The 18,282-nt window shown below is 36.8% G+C and overlaps 2 protein-coding genes across 3 annotated transcripts in view; one reads left to right on the top strand and one right to left on the bottom strand.

Annotated features, from left to right (window-relative positions):
• LOC114897570 (disintegrin and metalloproteinase domain-containing protein 5-like) overlaps positions 1–7,293 on the top strand; it is a 136,189-nt gene extending 128,896 nt beyond the window's left edge. Inside the window, 3 exon segments of the mRNA XM_029226494.1 lie at positions 1,774–1,788; positions 1,790–1,823; positions 7,180–7,293. Of these exon segments, the coding sequence (XP_029082327.1) occupies positions 1,774–1,788; positions 1,790–1,823; positions 7,180–7,293 (163 nt within the window).
• A 1,746-nt stretch (positions 7,294–9,039) lies between these two features.
• Positions 9,040–18,282, bottom strand: part of ADAM2 (ADAM metallopeptidase domain 2) — a 97,488-nt gene continuing 88,245 nt past the window's right edge. The window contains exons 19-23 of one of the 2 annotated variants that reach the window (XM_029226496.1): positions 15,940–16,017; positions 15,576–15,708; positions 10,985–11,144; positions 9,749–9,812; positions 9,040–9,340 (exon numbers count right to left, since the gene is read on the bottom strand). In XM_029226496.1, coding sequence (XP_029082329.1) covers positions 9,779–9,812; positions 10,985–11,144; positions 15,576–15,708; positions 15,940–16,017 — 405 coding nt within the window. In that variant the 3' untranslated portion in view covers positions 9,040–9,340; positions 9,749–9,778. The remainder of the gene's footprint in view (positions 9,341–9,748; positions 9,813–10,984; positions 11,145–15,575; positions 15,709–15,939; positions 16,018–18,282) is intronic. The other variant, XM_029226498.1, reaches the window with a different exon arrangement.

The raw sequence follows: 18,282 nt of genomic DNA, 5'->3' as shown, positions 1-18,282 counted from the left end.
AGTGGTTGAGAGTCCGCCTGCCGATGCAGGGGACACGGGTTTGTGCCTTGGTCTGGGAAGATCCCACATGCCACGGAGCGGCTGGGTGAGCCATGGCCACTGAGCCTGCGCGTCCAGAGCCTGTGCTCTGCAATGGGAGAGGCCACAACAGTGAGAGGCCCGCGTACCGCAAAAAAAAAAAAAAAAAAAAGAAAGAAAAATAACATTTAAAAAATCCATTATTATGAATATGTAAACTACTTCCAGTTTTTCTATATTATGAACACCCTGTAATAAGCATCCTTATATTATTATATAAATTATAATAGTCTAAATAATAAACTATAAAGGCTATATAAATTATAGCCTCAGGATAAATCCCTAGAAGGGAGATTGATCAAAGCATAAATATAATATTTACACTCTTGCTTTTTGATTTCTACTGCCAAATTACCTGATTGTAATGATGACCACCAATCCATTTGTGTCAGGTTGTAACCTTCATAAGTTATTTTTAGTCATTTGTACATTTGAGTGATGTGCTTTCTAGTTATATCTTAAATTTTACTTTTTCACTATTGTATTGAATTTCCTTTATTTTCCACTGTGTCACTTAGTAATGAGCTGTTTCTTAAATGAGTATGTAATAGAGAGAAAAATATGTAACATAAAAGTAAGGGATTAGAGGCATTTTTGAGACTTCCTTTAGTATGAGGGATGCTTAGTGTACGTTTACCTTTTCCCATCTCTCTCTCTCCACTGATTTTTTTTGTTATGTAAGTTGGGAGTTTAGACCTAGCCTAATGTTAATAAATTCCTGTTTTTTAAACATTATTTTCTTGGTTCCAAAAACATTTTATCATTTTCAGTTTTGTGCTGAGGTTTACAACAAACATTTGACTATTTTATGCTTAACTGTTTTCATCATTCATAATTCTGATGGATTATTTTAGATTTTAATGACAATAAGATTCTTTTTAGTCCTGAGAGCTTGGGATACCCAAATCTTGCCTTGACTCTCCTCTCTTGATTTATTCAATAAATTGCATGTGCTTGTGAGTAGGTGAATCATTCTGTTTCTTATTATAGCAGTACAAGTAATAAACGTTCATTTAAAAATATTCAGAAGAATAAAAAAATTATCATCATTAATCTTAGCACCTAGGATGATCATTTTAAAATATTTCAATATATATAGATGTACAGACGCGTGTGTGCATATATGTTGGTGTTTTATCTTTTATAAAATGTGATTGTACTTAGAAACATCACAATTTTTCTTTTTTATTCTAAACTAAAATCAGTTTATATACTTAGAATGGAAATTTAAAGGCACTTTGCTTTGTTGACCTAGTTACCAAAAATAGATAAACACTTAGGATATTTTAGGAAGCCACTCTAGTAGAAGACTAAGAATATTTGCAGTTGAAGGTAACAGATGATTGTTTTTTTCTGGAATCAATTTTTATTTTCTTCATCCTTTCTCTTCAGTTTTCCACGCCTTTTAAATAAATTCTTGTGTTAGAAATATGTGGGCTCCAAAAAAAATAATAAATAACTGGTATTTTGTGGTGTGCTTTGTCTTGTTTTCCCTCACAGTAACAGTCTCTAACAATCTTGGCCTGAAGAGAGGATGGTACCAAATAAATCACCAGAAACTGGCCTAAACCAAGAAGGAAAAAACATATTTCTCCCTCGCCTCTGTTGTCACTGCTGAGGGTTTAAATTATGAAATAATAAATCATCTGCCCTGAATCACCTGAATTATGTCTGGTGTTTTCTCTGTATTTTCAGTTCCAACTTCCAACCTATCTAACTTGAATCCAGAGAAGGCTCTGAATCAGGTAAAAGCAGCCAAAGACCCTCACCCCATAAAGCCCTGAGGGCCTGCCAGTTGTGCCTCGTGACCCCAGGACAGAGAGCATCCCTTTTCCTTTCTGCTCTTTAGGTTGACCTGAATCTCCTCCCCACCCCCGGAAGTCTTAACCTTCCTCCTTCCTTGCAGAGCTTCTAAACTTCAGCTAGCCTGTGACTTGTCCCAGTGGCATTTACTCAGCTAGGAGTTGAATCCAGTGTTTCTCTTGTTACTGCTTCTCCTCTTTGAAAGCTGTATACCCGCTTTAGTGTATTCAGATTCCTCTTTTTAAAATTTATTAATTTTTAGTGGAGTACGGTTGCTTTACAATGTTGTGTTAGCCTCCACTGCACAACAAAATGAATCAGCCATACACATACAGATATCCCCTCCCTTTTGGACTTCCCTCCCATTTAGATTACCACAGTGCATTAGGTAGAATTCCCTGTGCTATACAGTATGTTCCCATCAGTTGTCTATTTTATACATAGTATCAATGTATGTGTGTCAGTCCCAGTCTCCCAATTCCTCCCACCCCACCCCTTTCCCCCTCTATTCCTTATTATAGATTCATTATTGATTATTTGTGTAAACAGTTTTCAGATGGCTTAGATTCCCGCTAAGCAAGACCTACCTATGTCATGGATTTTTCTTTAGTATTTTTATAGTATGTACCAAAGAATATTTTAATTTTCATTAGTATAGTATGAAAATATTTTAATTTTCATTGAATTTTCCTCTTTGCTCCATGGATTAATTAGAAATCAAATAATCAAATATTTGGGGATTTTTATATATTTATATTTGTCTTAAATTAACTTTCGTTAGAGAACATAATCTGAAATATTTCAGTCATGAGAAATTGGTTAAGAGTTATTTTATACCTAAGCATGTGGTATATATCATTAAATCTTTTATACATATTTAAAATGTGTATTTTGCAGAGGTTGGGTATACTGTTCTCTATATGAGGTAGGTCATGTGTTTTCATCATATTTTTCAAATCCCTCACTATATTTGTTGATTTTTCTAATTTTTTTCTGATAATAATTTGCTTTATGTGTACTGAAGTTATACTAAGATTTATAAAATATTATAATTTTTGTGACTTTTAATTTTATGTGTCACCTTAACTGGGCTAAGGGATGCCCAGATAGCTGATGAAAACATTATTTCTGAACATTTCTGTGAGGGAGTCTCTGGAAGAGGTTAGCATCTGAGTCAGAAGACTGAGTAAAGACCACTCTCAAAGATGCTGGTGGGCAGCATCTAATCCATTGAGCTCCTGAATAGAATAAAAGGACAGAGGAAGAGTGAATTTGCTCTGTGCTTGATTTGAGACTTCTATTTTCTCCTGCTTTCAGACATTGGCACTCCTGCTTTTCAGACTGGGGCTTACACTGTCACTACCCCCATTCCCATTCTAGACATTCAGACTTGGGCGGAATTCATCACCAGCTTTCCTGGTTCTCCAGTTTGCAGGTGGCAGATCATGGGATTTCTTGGCCTCCATGACCACATGAGCCAATTCCTATAACCTCATGTCTCTCTCTCTCTCTCTCTCTCTCTCTCTCTCTCTCTCTCTCTCTCTCTCTATATATATATATATATATATATATATATAAAATCTCCTGTTCTGTTTCTCTGGAGAACCCTGACTGATACAGATTTGGGGACCTAAAGGATGAGTTTTCTGAATTGGTTTTGGGATTCCTGGAACTGGCTTTGTAATCTGATTAAGTTTAAAGGTGCTGTTGACTCAGGAACTTCCCTGGTGGTCCAGTGGTTAAGACTTTGCCTTCCAATGAAGGGGTGTGCATTCGATCCCTGGTCAGGGAGCTAAGATCCCACATGCCTCGTGGCCAAAAATCCAAAACAGAAGCAATATTGTAAGAAATTCAATAAAGACTGAAAGGAAAAAGTTGCCGTTTACGGAGATATGCAAAATATCTGCTTTGGATCCTTCTAATCAACCACTTATAGGAAGAAAGGAACCGCGTGACTCTATATGATATTTTTGAAGATTTTTGGATAACTAAGGAATATAATAACATTGGTTGATTTCTCCTAATGTTGCTGGACAACATAGGGAAAGAAAAAGATAAGTTCGGAGACCTGAATTCCCAGGTCAAGTGTTGTGTAAATGACCTAAAGGCTTCCAGGTGTGCCCTGAAGAAAGGACTTATCTCCTATAGCCCCAGGGCTGAAATTGCTGAAAATTAAATGGAGAACCTCATCCTGGCTGATTTATAATGCAAGTTGACCTCCTGGCCTCACAGGGTGTCTGTTGTCAAAGTGAGGGCATTCATTGGGAAAGAATGAGACCCTATAAGGTGGGGTGGAGATGTGTTGGAATATGCTGTTGAAGCCAGGGACATTGAGCCCCTAAATCCTGATGAGTCCTCATTGTGGAAGAGGCCTCCCAGCCTCAGCAAAAGTATTCTCCCCAACCCCAGTGGAATTGACCTTCTCACCCACAGTGCTGTCTCCACCCACAGTGGTTTCAGCCTTTCCACCTCAATTTGAGGGAATTCACCCTGAGAAAATGGTCTTGGACTCAAGACACTGCTGATTCTCCTCAGGACTGACCCCCACCATCCATCTTTGCTTCTAGACCTATAACTAGCCTCGGTCTAAGCAGATTCCTGCAGGTGAGGTGAACTACACGCCAACAGAACTAACTGAGCTCTCTGATTTATGTAAGCAGACATCGAGAGAAGCTCTGTGGGAAGCTTCTGCGGAAGGAACATAAACTTGCATCAAGCCAAATGTACTGACATGGGCTCACTAAGAAGAGATGCTGCATTTAATGCTGCAGCTTAGGAGTTAAGAGTGCTCTAACAGTTCGGTTGGTTGGCCAAAACATAGACCAAAACTAGCCATGATGAGCAAATTGTAAATGTCCAACCTCCTCTGATTTAATTTAGAGAAAGAGGTTCAGAGGTTACTGTCACCATCAAGGACTTGAAAGATGTACAGGTGGTGGTTCTCACCACATACTCATTCAACTCTCCTATTTAGCCTGCAGAGAAGACAGATGGATTTTGCAGAATAAGCATGGATTACATTAAGCTTAACCAGGGGCTGACTCAAGTTGCATCTGCCATACCAGTTGTGGTTTCATTGCTTGAGCAAATTAACACGTCCTCTGGTCCCTGGTATGCAGCAATTTTTGTCAGCAGGCAAAGTCAGCAATACACCTTCACTGTCCTACCTACCGGGGTCTATCAACTCTCTAGCCATATGTCATAATATAGCTCTTGATCACCTTTCCCTTTCACAAGATATCATACTGGTCCATTACATTGATAACATGATGCTGATTGGACCTAGTGAGTGAGAAGTAGCAACTACTCTAGACTTATCATTAAGACATTTGCTGTCAGAAGGTGGGAAATAAATCTGACTAAAATTTTAGGGCCATCTATCTCGATTTCTAGTGAAATTTCTAGGAGATCAGTGGTGTGGGGCTTGTTGAGATACTCTTTTCTAAGGTGAAAGGTAAATTTTTGATTCTGGACAGTCCTATAGCCAAGAAAGAGGTACAATGCCTAATGGGCTTCTTTGAATGTTGGAGACAGCATATTCTGCATTTGAGTGTGTTTCTTCAACTCATTTGCCAAGTGACCCATAAAGCTGCTAGTTTTGTATGGGGCCTAGAGCAGGAGAAGGCTCTGCAACAGGTCCAGGCTGCAGTGCAAGCTGCTCTTCCACTTGGGCCACATAAGCCAGCAGATCCAATGGTACTTGAAGTGGGAAGTGGCAGATAGGGGTGCTGTTTGGAGCCTTTGGCAGGCTCCATATGCGTATCACGGTGCAGGCCATTAGGATTATAGAGAAAGGCCCTGACATAATCTAAAGAGAACTATTTTCCTTTTCGAAAACAACTTTTGGTCAGCTACTGGTAGAACCTTAGTAGAGACTGAACACTTGACCATAAGCCACCAAATTATACTGCAGCCTCAGCTGTTGATCATAAACTGTTTTCTGACCACCAGGTCATAAAACTGGGCTGCACAGAAACATTCCGTCATCAAATGGAAATGGTAACTGTGATCAGGCCCAAGCAGGCCCTGAGGCACAGGTAAGTTACAAGAAGAAGTGGAATAAATGCCTATAGTCCCAACTACCACTACAGTGCCTTCTCTCAGCTTGCATTTATGGACTCATAAGGAGTTCCCTATAATCAGTTGACAGAGGAAGACAAGTCTTGGGCCTAGTTTACAGACGATTCTGCCTGGTGTGCAGGCACCACTTGGAAGTGGAGAGCAGTAGCACTACAGCCCCTCTCTTGGACATCCTTGAAGGATAGTGGTGAAAGGAAATCCTATTAAAAGGGCAGAACTTCAGGCAGTGTACCTGGTTGTGCGATTTGCTCGGGAGGAGAAATAGCCAGACATGTGATTATATACCAGTTCTGGGCTGTAGCCAGTGGTTTGGCTGGATGATCAGGGACTTGGAAGGAACATAAATGGAAAACTGAGGACAAAATTATTTGGGGAGGAAGTATGTGGCTAGACCTCTCTGAATGGGCAAGAAACATGGAGACGTTTGTGTCCCATGTGAATGTTCACTAAGGGTGATCTCAACAGAGGACAATTTTAATAATCAGGTGGAAACGATGACCCATTTTGTGGATACTAGTCAGCCTATTTCCTAGCCATGCCTGTTATCACCAAATGGGCTAATGAATAAAGTGATCGTGGTGGCAGGATGGGCTTAGCGACCTGGCGGCACCACTGCCGAGTGCCTAATCTTCCAGCAGCAGAGGCCAACACTGAGCCCAGGATACAGCACCATTCTCAGGATGATCAGCCACCTACCTGGTGGTGGGTTGATTACCTTGGACCACTTCCATCAAGGAAGGGACAGTGTTTTTTCCTTATTGGAATAGACACTCTGGGTTCAGGTTTACCTTCCCTATGTGTAATGCTTCTGCCAAGACTGCCATCCATTGATCGACAGAATGACTTACCCACCGTCACAGTATTCTATGCAGCATTGCTTCTGATCAAGGAACTAACTTCACAGCAAAAGAATTGCAGCAGTGGCCCTGGGCTCATGGAATTCACTCGTTCCCCACCATCCTGAAGCTGCTGGCTTGATAGAATGGTGGCATTGGCCTTTTGAGCACTCTATTACAGTGCTGGCTAGGTGGCAGTGTTTTTCAGGGCTGGGGCAAGGTCCTCCAGAAGACTGTCCAATATATGATGCTGTTTCTCCAGTAACCAGGATTCATGGGTCCAGGAATTGAAGGGTGGAAAGAGGAGTGGTAATACCCCAAGTGATCCACTAGCAAAATTTTTGCTTCCTGTTTCCCAACTTTAAGTTCTGTTGGCCTAGAGGTCTTAGTCCCAGAGGGAAGAATGCTTTCGCCAGGAAACACAACAGTGATACCTTTAATTGGAATTAAGATTGCTGCATGGCTACTTCGGTTCCTCATACCTCTGAATCAATAGGAAAACAAGGGAGGTAAGGTATTGGCTGTGGTGAATGATCTTGACTACCAAAGGGAACTGGACTGCTCAACAATGGAGGTAAGGAAGAGTATGTATGAAATACAGGCAATCCCGTGGAATGTCTCCTCGTATTACCATGCTCTGTAATTAAGGTCAATGAAGAACTACAACTCCATCCAGAAAGGATTACTAATGGTGCAGACCTTTCAGAAATGAAGGTTTGGGTCAGCAAAGCAGCTCAGGTGCTTGATGAAGTCAAAGGGAATGCAGAGTGGAGAATAGAAGAAGGTAGTTATAAATACCAGCTACAGCCATGTGACTAGTTACAGAAATGCAGACTGTATTTTCACAATTATATTCTCCTTATTTTGTTATGAATACATTTGTCTGTATATAAACATATATTAAGCAAATATCTTTGCTTTCTTTCCTCTCATTCCTTTATCATGTATCGACTTTCTATAAGTATTTAAATATTTTAAATTTTACATCGTAGTATTTAAGTTATAAAATATCAGGAGGAGAGTAAACATCACTCAGGGGCTTTATCTCCTCTTCTGGAAAGGAATTAGGGCACCTTTGGTTGTATGCAAGATAGTTATATCACTTTAGGCAGAGTTATGACCTTTATTTGGAGATTAAGTATGGCTTAAGGAGATGCATATGGGTGCCAAGTTGACAAGGGGGAGACTTGTCATGGTTAATTTCATGTGTCAACTTAGGGATGTCCAAATGTCTGATAAAACATGATTTCTGGGTGTGTCTGTGTGTCTTGGGAAGAGATTAGTATTTGAATCATTAGACTGAGTGAAGGAGAGACTACCCTTACCAATTCGAGTGGGCATCATTCAATCTTTTGAGGGCTTGAGCAGAACAAAAATGTAGGGGAAGGTCACTTTGCTTTCTGCTTGAGCTGAGACATCCACCTTCTCCTATCCTGGGACACCCACTGACACTCCTGGTCCTCAGGGTTTTGGACTCAGATTGGGACTTACATCATTGGCCCCGCATTTCTCAGGCCTTCAGACTCGCACTGAATGACGCTACCAGTCCTTTCCCGGCTCTCCAGCTTGCAGACGGCAGATCTTGGGACTTCTTTGCCTCCAGAACCATGTGAGCCAATTCCTTTAATTAATTTCCTCATCCCTCCCGCCCCCCCATCTATCTATATAACTCCTATTGCTTCTGTTTCTCTGGAGAGCCCTGACTCACACATTTATATTATTGTAGCTTCTTCTTAGATTTACCTTTTGCACTATGATATGTTCTTCTTTATATCTACTAATGCTTTTTGTGTTAAAGTCTACCAAGCTTTCTTTTGTTTAAAGTTCCATGGTATATATATCTGTCTTTTACTTTGAACCTTTATATAACTGAAATTGTCTTTTTTTTTTTTTTTTTTTTTTTGCGGTATGTGGGCCTCTCACTGTTGGGGTCTCTCCCGTTGCGGAGCACAGGCTCCGGACGCGCAGGCTCAGCGGCCATGGCTCACGGGCCCAGCCGCTCCGCGGCATTTGGGATCTTCCCAGACCGGGGCACGAACCCGTGTCCCCTGCATCGGCAGCCAGACTCTCAACCACTGCGCCATCAGGGAAGCCCTGAAATTGTCTTTTATAAGCAGCGTATAGTTGAAATTTTTTTCCAAATCTTTTTTTTAAAATTTTTATTGTTGTCTTTTGATTGGTTATGGACCATGAGACTATAACACAACCACACACCATTGCAACTTAAAATATAACAGTGGCCTTTAATCATGGTATTGCATGTATTATACACTTTCCTTACCTCATGCCTACTCATTAACAGAGTTAATGCTTACTAACAGAATTAATATGAGGTAACTTTAAAAATAAGAAATATGTAATATAAAAACTCATAAACATGCATTCCTTGCAAATAAGTTATTTGTGGTATTATGTTATATATGAAAACTTTTATCTTTTCTTGACAGATGAAAGACATAATGCACAGGTTTTGAATCCCAGGTAATTAGGCAAGGCATGTACGTTTTCTGTTCCATTTTTCCTGTCCATCAAAGATAATTACTCTGGTAGAATAAATAAAGGGGGAAAAGTCACCTGTATGATCAATCAAGTTAAAAATGATGATTAATTCAACAGATGGCATGAGGGTACACTTATTTTGAAGTAGAGTTCTATCATGTATCAATAATTTATTTGTAACCAACATTTTGAATACACAAATGCTAAAGAATTAAGCATTATTAGAAAAAAAGAGAAAAGATAGCACTCCAAGACATATTTTAGGTGACAGATTTACCATGTCTATGATATAGCTTACAATATTGAAAAATATGCCTCAATTTGATTTTTATTATATGCAGCTATATTACTATCTTCATTTAATATACATTTATATTATTTCTATCTATCTAATACATTGAATTTTCTGTTTGTCTGTTTCTTCCTCTCATCCTAAAATAGTTGATACTTACTGTGATACCATGGATTCTTTGTTTTCCAGGCTAGTCTTTGGTCTCACTCTCACTTTCCACTTGCCTATATATTTAAAAATAAAAATAACCATTTAAAATTGTATTTTCCTCAAAGATGGTTCTACAAAACTCTGTACCATTTATCAGTATTGAAATAGTTTTGAATCCCTATCTGAGATCTGGGAGCAGTCACTACTTAAGAATATCTTACCACCAAGAGCACCTCTTAACTGGTAAGAAAGACTAATATGGGAAAAAGCAAAGTAATGTAAGTTTATCTGGAAATGAACTCAGATCATATTTATATCCATGACATTATTAGCTAAATAGTTTTACACTTTTTTTTACCATTCATATTCTGCCCAGTTTTTCCACAATAAAGTCATCTAATATAAGAAAATTCCTTTAATATGTTTATTATCTGAATTATGTGACTATTTTATGTGTTACATATTACTTCAGCAATTTTACATAAACTTTTCAAAATATTTCTATGAAATATATTCTCTTTTAATTAGTATTATCAACTTTAAATACTTCAATAAAATTCTTTAAATATTTGAATAAAATTCATTTCATTTTAATTAAGATGTAGGGCATAGATGTAAAACTCAAAGGCAGAAATTATTTTATAGCAATTTCCATGAAAGGAAATAAACCAATTTTAATATTTATTTTATTCTTGAAGCAGATTTTCAGATATTTATAAGGTTATTTAATTTAAAAAAGTTTTTTCTGTAGATTAGCCATGGCTATATCTAGATTTTTCAGTTTTACTATTTTATATTAATTTCTAAACTTTTCCAACTCTGCCTGCCTCTCAATTTATTTAAGTGTCTTAAAGCTTAACTACTCTCCTAAATTTCCATGCTATGTTTTAATAAAATAGTGTATGCAAAATTCTTTGAAATATATAAATATTAAAAAGTAAAGTAATAATATTTAATACATATTTAATAATTAAGATCAAATAGTAAAAGGAGGTAGATAAACACTAACTAGAAATCATTTCTACTTAAACTTACCCTTAACACAGTCCAAGTTATTTTAAGATTAAAGAAATTTATTATTCATTATATTGATCATTAATATATTACATATTAAATTTCCATATAAAGATAAATATATAATCGGAATTATTACTAGTTATATCACCATAATGTTATTTATTGATAAGTTACTATGTAGGCCAACTAATTACAAAAGTAATGAATCTTAAATATGAAATTAATATACCCATCGCTTGTATAGTCCTCAGTTCTCCAATTTTTTTTTTGGAAATAAACTTTTACCAGTGTAGCAATCAGTACACAGAGAATAATGAAAAAAGGAATGAGTAAGAAAAATGGCCATCTCGTAGGTGTGGAATAGTAAACATTCTCAATATAGCGCCTGTCTAGGAGAGAAAACACCAGTGATTTGAAAGCAACTACCAGGAATATAGCAAAACCATTTCTGCATTTTAATATGACTATTAGAATAAAATGTTTAAACATTTAATAATTTTATAATTAACATATTTTATATGAAGTGGATAAGTTGACATCATAAGTGCTCAAAGTTAGACTCTTCTCTTACATAATAGTCCTATATTCCTTGCTTGTTTATTAAGAACCTTCTATTCCATGTAGTCTCTTTTCAGATCTGTCTCATAATACAGACGAAAGGGATTATAGTGTGATCCCAGGAAGAACTGAATTTTCCCTCAATACTCAATTTTTTTTGTAAGAAATATTGCATATGGAATAGCATTTCAATGAAGTCCAAATTCTTTTATTGCATTGGTATTTATTTTCATGTTTCATCTAAGAAATTAATTGCTTAGCTCAAGGTCATGTAGACATTTCCTGTGTTTCTTTCAAGAATAGTTTTAGCTTCTACATTTAGATTTATCGTCTATCACACATGAATTGTGAAGTAAGTTGTAATTTTGAGATTCATTTGGCCTTATGTGGATATCCAGTTGTTAGAATACAATGTTTTGAACTGACTTTCCTTTCCCGTTGAACTATCTTTGTACTTTTCTTGATTACTGTAACTATATACTAAATCTATATTATTCTAAATTTAATATAAGGCAAATAGACTAAGTTGTCCTTCTTTGTTGTACTTTTTCAGAGCTCTTTCGCTATTCTAAGCACTTTTGTGTGTATTTTAGAATCAAATTGTTGATACCTAAAATGTTGCATGCTTTTATGATTGGTCATTTTTATCTATAGATTTAATTTGGTGAGAATTGACATCTTGGCAATAATAAACTTTCCAATAGGTGAGCATGGCATATTTCTCCATTTACTTGTATGTTTAGCATCTATCTGCATTTTTGTTTTAGTTTCAGTCTTGCACATCTTTTGTTAAACTTATTCTTAATATTTTATATTTTGATAGTATTGTAGATGGTACTGATTTTAAGTTGGTTTTCATTTACTGCTGCTAGTATATAGCAATACTATCCACTTTTAAACATTTCCTTTGACCTTTCGAAAGGTTTTTATTACTTCTAGAAGGATTTTTGTAGAGTCCTTAGGATTTTTGATGTAATTAATCATATCATGTTCAGTCTAATTTCATCCTTTCTAATCTTCATGCTCCTGATTTTTTGTTCTTTACTTATTGCACTGGCTATGACTTAGGGTAAAATATTGACATGGTGAGAGCAGACTTCATTGCCTTGCTCTCAAATTTTGGAAAAAACGATGTATTTTATCATAAGATATATTGGCTAAAATTTTTTTGTTGATTCTTTTTATCATATTGATGAAGTTTGCTTCTGTTGGTAGTTTGTTGCCTTTAAAAAAAATTCATAAATACGTGTTGAATTTTGTCAAATGACTTATGCATCAAAAGAGAAAATGATATACACTTAAAAAATTCTTAATTTGGTGAATTGCACTGATTGACTTTCAAATGAATGCTTACATTTATGTTTATGAAGTATATTGTTCTGTAATTTTTTCTTTGTTAACTTTCTTTCTGGATTTGGCATCAGAGATATATGTTTTCCTCATACAGCGAGGTGACAGGAGTCACTTCACTGCTACTTTTTAAAATGGTATTTCTTCCTTGCAAAAACTTGCCAGAATTAACTTGTGAAACCATATACATCTGTATTTCTTGTTGCTGTTATTTTTGTTGGTGGTGATTTTCAAAAATCACAAATGCACAAATCATGAAGTTTGGGCTTCTGATTTCTTGGTTATACCCTATGATTTATAATTCCTTTTCCATGAGGAGTAGCCCTTATAACACTTTTTACATTAGAGTAGCTTTATCAGTCTACTTTTACCCATAATTGATTAGGACTTGAAGAACATATGTATTATCTTGACTGTTTTCAGTCTGACTGATGTAATTCCTTAAAAATGTATGGATTTCTTGTGTATTAAATAAAAAATACACCCCATTAAATGAAACCACACCCACAAATCTTTTTAACATAAATCTGTCTATATTGGACTCTGGTGAGGCTGCTATAAAATAACCTATTTAACATACATAGTAGCCTTATTGTTTAAGAGTTTTTAAGAGGCAGTCCAGTACAATACTTAGAAGGCTTTTTGTATATTGATAGATGAAGGTGTCTAAGAGGCATCACTTTAAGTTTTCCTGAGGTCTTAACAGAGGGGTTTACATACGCTTGACAATTTTTATCTGAGATCAAATTTTATTGCTCAGTATCTCAAATTTAGCTGTTAGCCATTTCTTACTTTAAGAATGTTTTGCTGGAAGAATTCAGGAATAAAAATTAATTTTATTTTCAAACCAAATAAATTCTAGCTCTTTTCAAGTAAAATAGACATTTTACTTGAAAACTGAACTGTTCCTTTATTAATAATTACTATCATCTTGTATTTTATCATAGGTAACTTAAGTCACCCAACTTGGAAATCTTGCTGACCAGAACCATGAATTCTACTTTCTACATTACCACAGGCAGCAAGGATGCCACACAATTCACTACTTCATAATAAATGTCCTCATTTCTCCAACTTCTAATAACATGTTTTTAAGCTGTCTTTGAATTGCTCACCAACAGTCTTCTTGAGACAATGTCAACATATATCAGTAGTCGTCAACAGTTTCCTGTTCTACCTTCCATGCACCACCCAATTCCAAAGCTAATGGTACATGTTTTAGATTCTTGTTATATAAATATAAATGCACCATCTGGTACCAAATTGTGTGTGTGTGTGTGTGTGTGTGTGTGTGGTGTGTGTGTGTGTGTGTGTGTGTGTGTGTAGGGAGAGAGAGAGAGAGAGAGAGAGAGATTGTGCAACAAAGTATCCCTAAATTTAGTAACTTAATCTTTTAATTTTGTGTGTCATGAATTTGGGGAGGGCTTAGTTGCGTGGTTGTATTTTTATTTTTATGTCTCAATGTAGTCAAATTTCATATACAGCAGATAATTTTCAACAGAATGAGTGTTCCAATAATGAGAGTTCGAAGCATTAGTATTCTAAAAAACCCAATCAGAATCTGCAGCAAGACCATGGAAGTCTCAGAATCTCACTTCTGTATATTTTATTGCTCAATCACATCACTAAAACCAACCTGGATTCTAGGAAACAGTCCTCTTCTCACTGGGGAAACAGCATGCATGTGCATGGATAGAAGCAGTTAATTGCTGTTAATTTGAAGATAAGCTGACCGATCCCACTAACATAGAAATAGCTTGGTGATACGTAAATATGTTATAATGTTTTTTACTTAATCTATTACTGTATGGTCTTAAATACTATATTTCAAATGCTGGAATGAATGTGGAAATGTTACGAACTAAGTCTGGCTCAAAATCTGCTTGCTTTGATTTTCTGTAAATATAGGTTTTTTGTTCTTTTGGGGTTTTTTTTGCGGTACGCGGGCCTCTCACTGTTGTGGCTTCTCCCGTTGCGGAGCACAGGCTCCGGACGCGCAGGCTCAGCGGCCATGGCTCACGGGCCCAGCCGCTCCGCGGCATGTGGGATCCTCCCGGACCGGGGCACAAACCCGTGTCCCCTGCATCGGCAGGGGAACTCTCAACCACTGCGCCACCAGGGAAGCCCTAAACATAGGTTTTTATATAAAAGAAATCTAGTCCTAAGCAACACTGGATCTGCCAGCTTGCTCTAAAATACATCTCTACTTTGAACCAAAAATGTCGAAAATTATATTTCCTAAGCTCCTTAACCTTTGGTCTTCTAGTTAGATTTGGCTAATGGGATTCACTGGATAAAATTTGGAGGGCAAGAAGACAGAAATTGCCATGGTATTTAACCCTCTCTTTCTCCAGCATCTGCAGCTGTGTCCCTGTATCCTCTACACCTTCACCTCATGCTGGAGAGTACCTCTACCTGTGTTCTAGACCCTAGTATAGAGCCCTGACCACAGTTACATGTCATGCGAGATGGCTTAGATTCTGGTTCTAGTAATAACATCTCCATTTATTGTGCCTTTAGCCCTAAGAAGTGGTAGTGGATTCCCGTGTTGCTAATCTCTGGTTGCCTCACTGTTCTCCGATTGGCTTTTATCTCTGCCGTTATGCGTTACCCCATGCCCTGTATTGAATTCCTCCTGTATGAAAGGCTAGAGTGATTTCTATTTTCGTGCCTGGGCCTTTACTGACATACCTTATTTATAACATATATTTAATATGTTATAACACATTAGTCTCTGGAAGGAAAACATAAATTAAATAGCCATATATGGTGTATTGTTTTATGTCCAAACATAATCTAAATATAAATTGGTAGACAAAATACTTATTTTATTAAATTTAATACATTAAAATGTTATTTTAATTATAATTTCAATTGAAATCAGTATCAATCAAGTATCAATCAATACTTACCAGGTAGGCCTGGTACTGAGGGTGGAAAGTTGCCACTGTCAATACTCCCACCTTCCCATGACTCTAGTGAAGCTTGGCAATTTGGAGGTAAATATGTAGGGTTACAGTGACAGTGCCTTTTATTATTACATAGCTGAAACAGGAGAAATATCATCTTATAAATAGCTAAAATTATTTGTGTTCACTTAAAATTTTGAAATAATAGCTAGGTCAGATAAGGCTGATTTTCTTACATGGTTTATGAATATGACTGTGTGTGTGTGTGTGTGTGTGTGTGTGTGTGTGTGTGTGTTTAGCTGTGCGTTTGCTTTCCAAATATCAGCCTCAGTGATTTCTATTCTTGTCTTACAGTGCTGACACTTACACCTTGATTGTGGCATTTTTCTGGAGTACAGTCGTAATTCAAGAATGAAGAATCTACACATTTCTTATTCTTGCAAACCTAAAAAGGAGATATCCCAAAGTAAGTTAACTGTACCGACATCTGTATTTGGCATCTAATTAAAAGGATTCCTTATTATACTGACATAAGAGGTATTCATTTAACAATAAATATTAATATACTAACAATAAGTGATTAATTCATAGTGTTACTATGTTTTCACCACTAGATGAGACTGATTATCTGAAAGTAAATAAAACAATAAAAACATCTTCCCTGCTTATACTGGGATAGGAAGTACAGGCATGAAATAAGTAACAGTAAAGGTAAATGTGTAATAAATACTATAATAAAATAGTTTTATGAAATAATAAAAACACAGAATTTATCTAATATATGAGGACAGTGAAACTTTTTTATTGAGCTCTGATGTTGAACATGACTTAATCAAGCATAGAAATGAAAGACAAAGTACTTATAGAAAAAGAATAAGTATTCAGAATGACCCTACATCATATCTATTATGAAACTGTTAAGAAATATTTAGGGAAGTGCAGTTGTTACACAAAGAACAGCCATTCAAACATTAATTAACTAAATATTTGAGTCTTACGATGCGCCTGGCCCTGAGAACACAGCAGTGAACAACAACAACAACAAAACTCATGTTGCTCATATTGCAGTAAAAGATATAGAAACACACACACAAGAAAAAATCTATACGTGATGTGACAGAGGTTATTATGGAGGGTTTGTCTGTGTCTTATAGTCTTAATCAGAAAATTGCTCTATAGCCTATAAGCAATTGGCGGTGGTTAGAGATTTAATTGGAAGATGGAAAGCTGATAAAAGGAGGTTTTGAAAAAGAGAATGTAAAAGGCAAGAGAAAATATAGAAAGACAAACTAGAATAACATTACAGTAGTCCAGAAAAATGACAACCATAGAGTGAAATTGAGTGGTAGTAGTGTTGATGAAAAACAGTGGTTGTGTTTGAGACAGAGTTAAATAGTTGGATCCACCTAAGTTTAGTGATAGATTGTATATAAAGGATGAAAAGAGAGATGGAGCAATGACACCAAGGTCTCTGGTATGTCTAACTTTCTTGGTTGTGGTACAAGTAATGGAATAAGAAAGCTAAACATAAAGCTCAAAAGTTTAGAAATATTATTTTTTGAGACTTCTTTTTACTTGTAATATCAAATAATACTACGCATTTGAGATAAAATAAAAATTATTTTTAGGCACAGAAAATGTGAGACAATGTGATTCCACAAAAGTAACCAAAACCTGAAGCCAGCATTCCTCCCGTGGTCGTCAATGGCTAAGGATGTAGTATTTAAGTGATTATATGCACCACACGCCAGTGACAGAATTAAAAGCAGGTTTTACCAAATCCTGAGAAAATAATCTGGAGGGCGACATCAGCAAAATGGTGCACTAGGAAGCCCCAAGTCTTGTTCTCCTTTAGAGATCCTAGAAGAAGAAGATGAAGAAGGAGGAGGAGGGGAAGGAGGGGGGGAGGGGGAGAAGGACTGGCTAAAGCAACCCATAGGAGCTCTGGAAGCCGTCAAAGGTCTACTGCAGCTCAGCAAATGCCCAAACAAACAAACAAAAAGCCACCATCAAAATGTTAGAAAGTTTTGTAGTATTTTGCTCAAACCTTGTCCCACTACTTTTTGGGCATGCCATAGTCTTGGTCTGGAGGAGACAGCAGCTGAGTTTCCAATTCCCTCTCTTGAACTGAATGGAGTAGAGGACACCTTATTTTCAATATTGTAACCTGTCTGGGAACTGCCTGAAGACTCGTCTCTGTTCCACCTAATTCAGATCTCAGATGGACACTGCTCAGGAAAACTGCAGGGAAACTAAGACTTGTAGACATTTGGAGCAGAGAGAATGGGTGGAAACATACAATAGACCATCTAAGGCTCCAAGGCAACCCTGGCATGAGACTATTTGGAAAAATAAGACATTAAAAAACATACATGTATGTGGGGAATAAGAAAAGCCACAAAAAGACCCAGGAAAGATGCATATTCACAGAGATCTCAGAGACCACAAGCTTTCTCCTCAGGCTACTCCCAAGGCTTAGAGCACACCCCAGAAATTAGAAAAGGACTACACTGGCACGGAGCCAGACTGCAAACAGTGGGAGAAATGGCTGTTTTTCAAAAGTCCAATTTTTAACCAAAAAATCACATGCTATAAAAAGAAATAGGAGAAAAAGGAGGAAAGAATATGCAATGGAGATAAGACAGTATCACCAACAAGTGGTGCTGGAAAAACTGGACAGCCACATGTAAAACAATAAGATTAGAACAAT

The sequence above is a fragment of the Monodon monoceros genome, unplaced genomic scaffold (genome assembly GCF_005190385.1).
Source record: "Monodon monoceros isolate NGI ecotype Baffin Bay Population unplaced genomic scaffold, NGI_Narwhal_1 Super_Scaffold_17, whole genome shotgun sequence".
Classification (NCBI taxonomy): Eukaryota; Metazoa; Chordata; class Mammalia; order Artiodactyla; family Monodontidae; genus Monodon; species Monodon monoceros.
The sequence above is the reverse complement of the archived record's forward strand: the minus strand, read 5'-3'. Positions and strand labels throughout refer to the sequence as shown.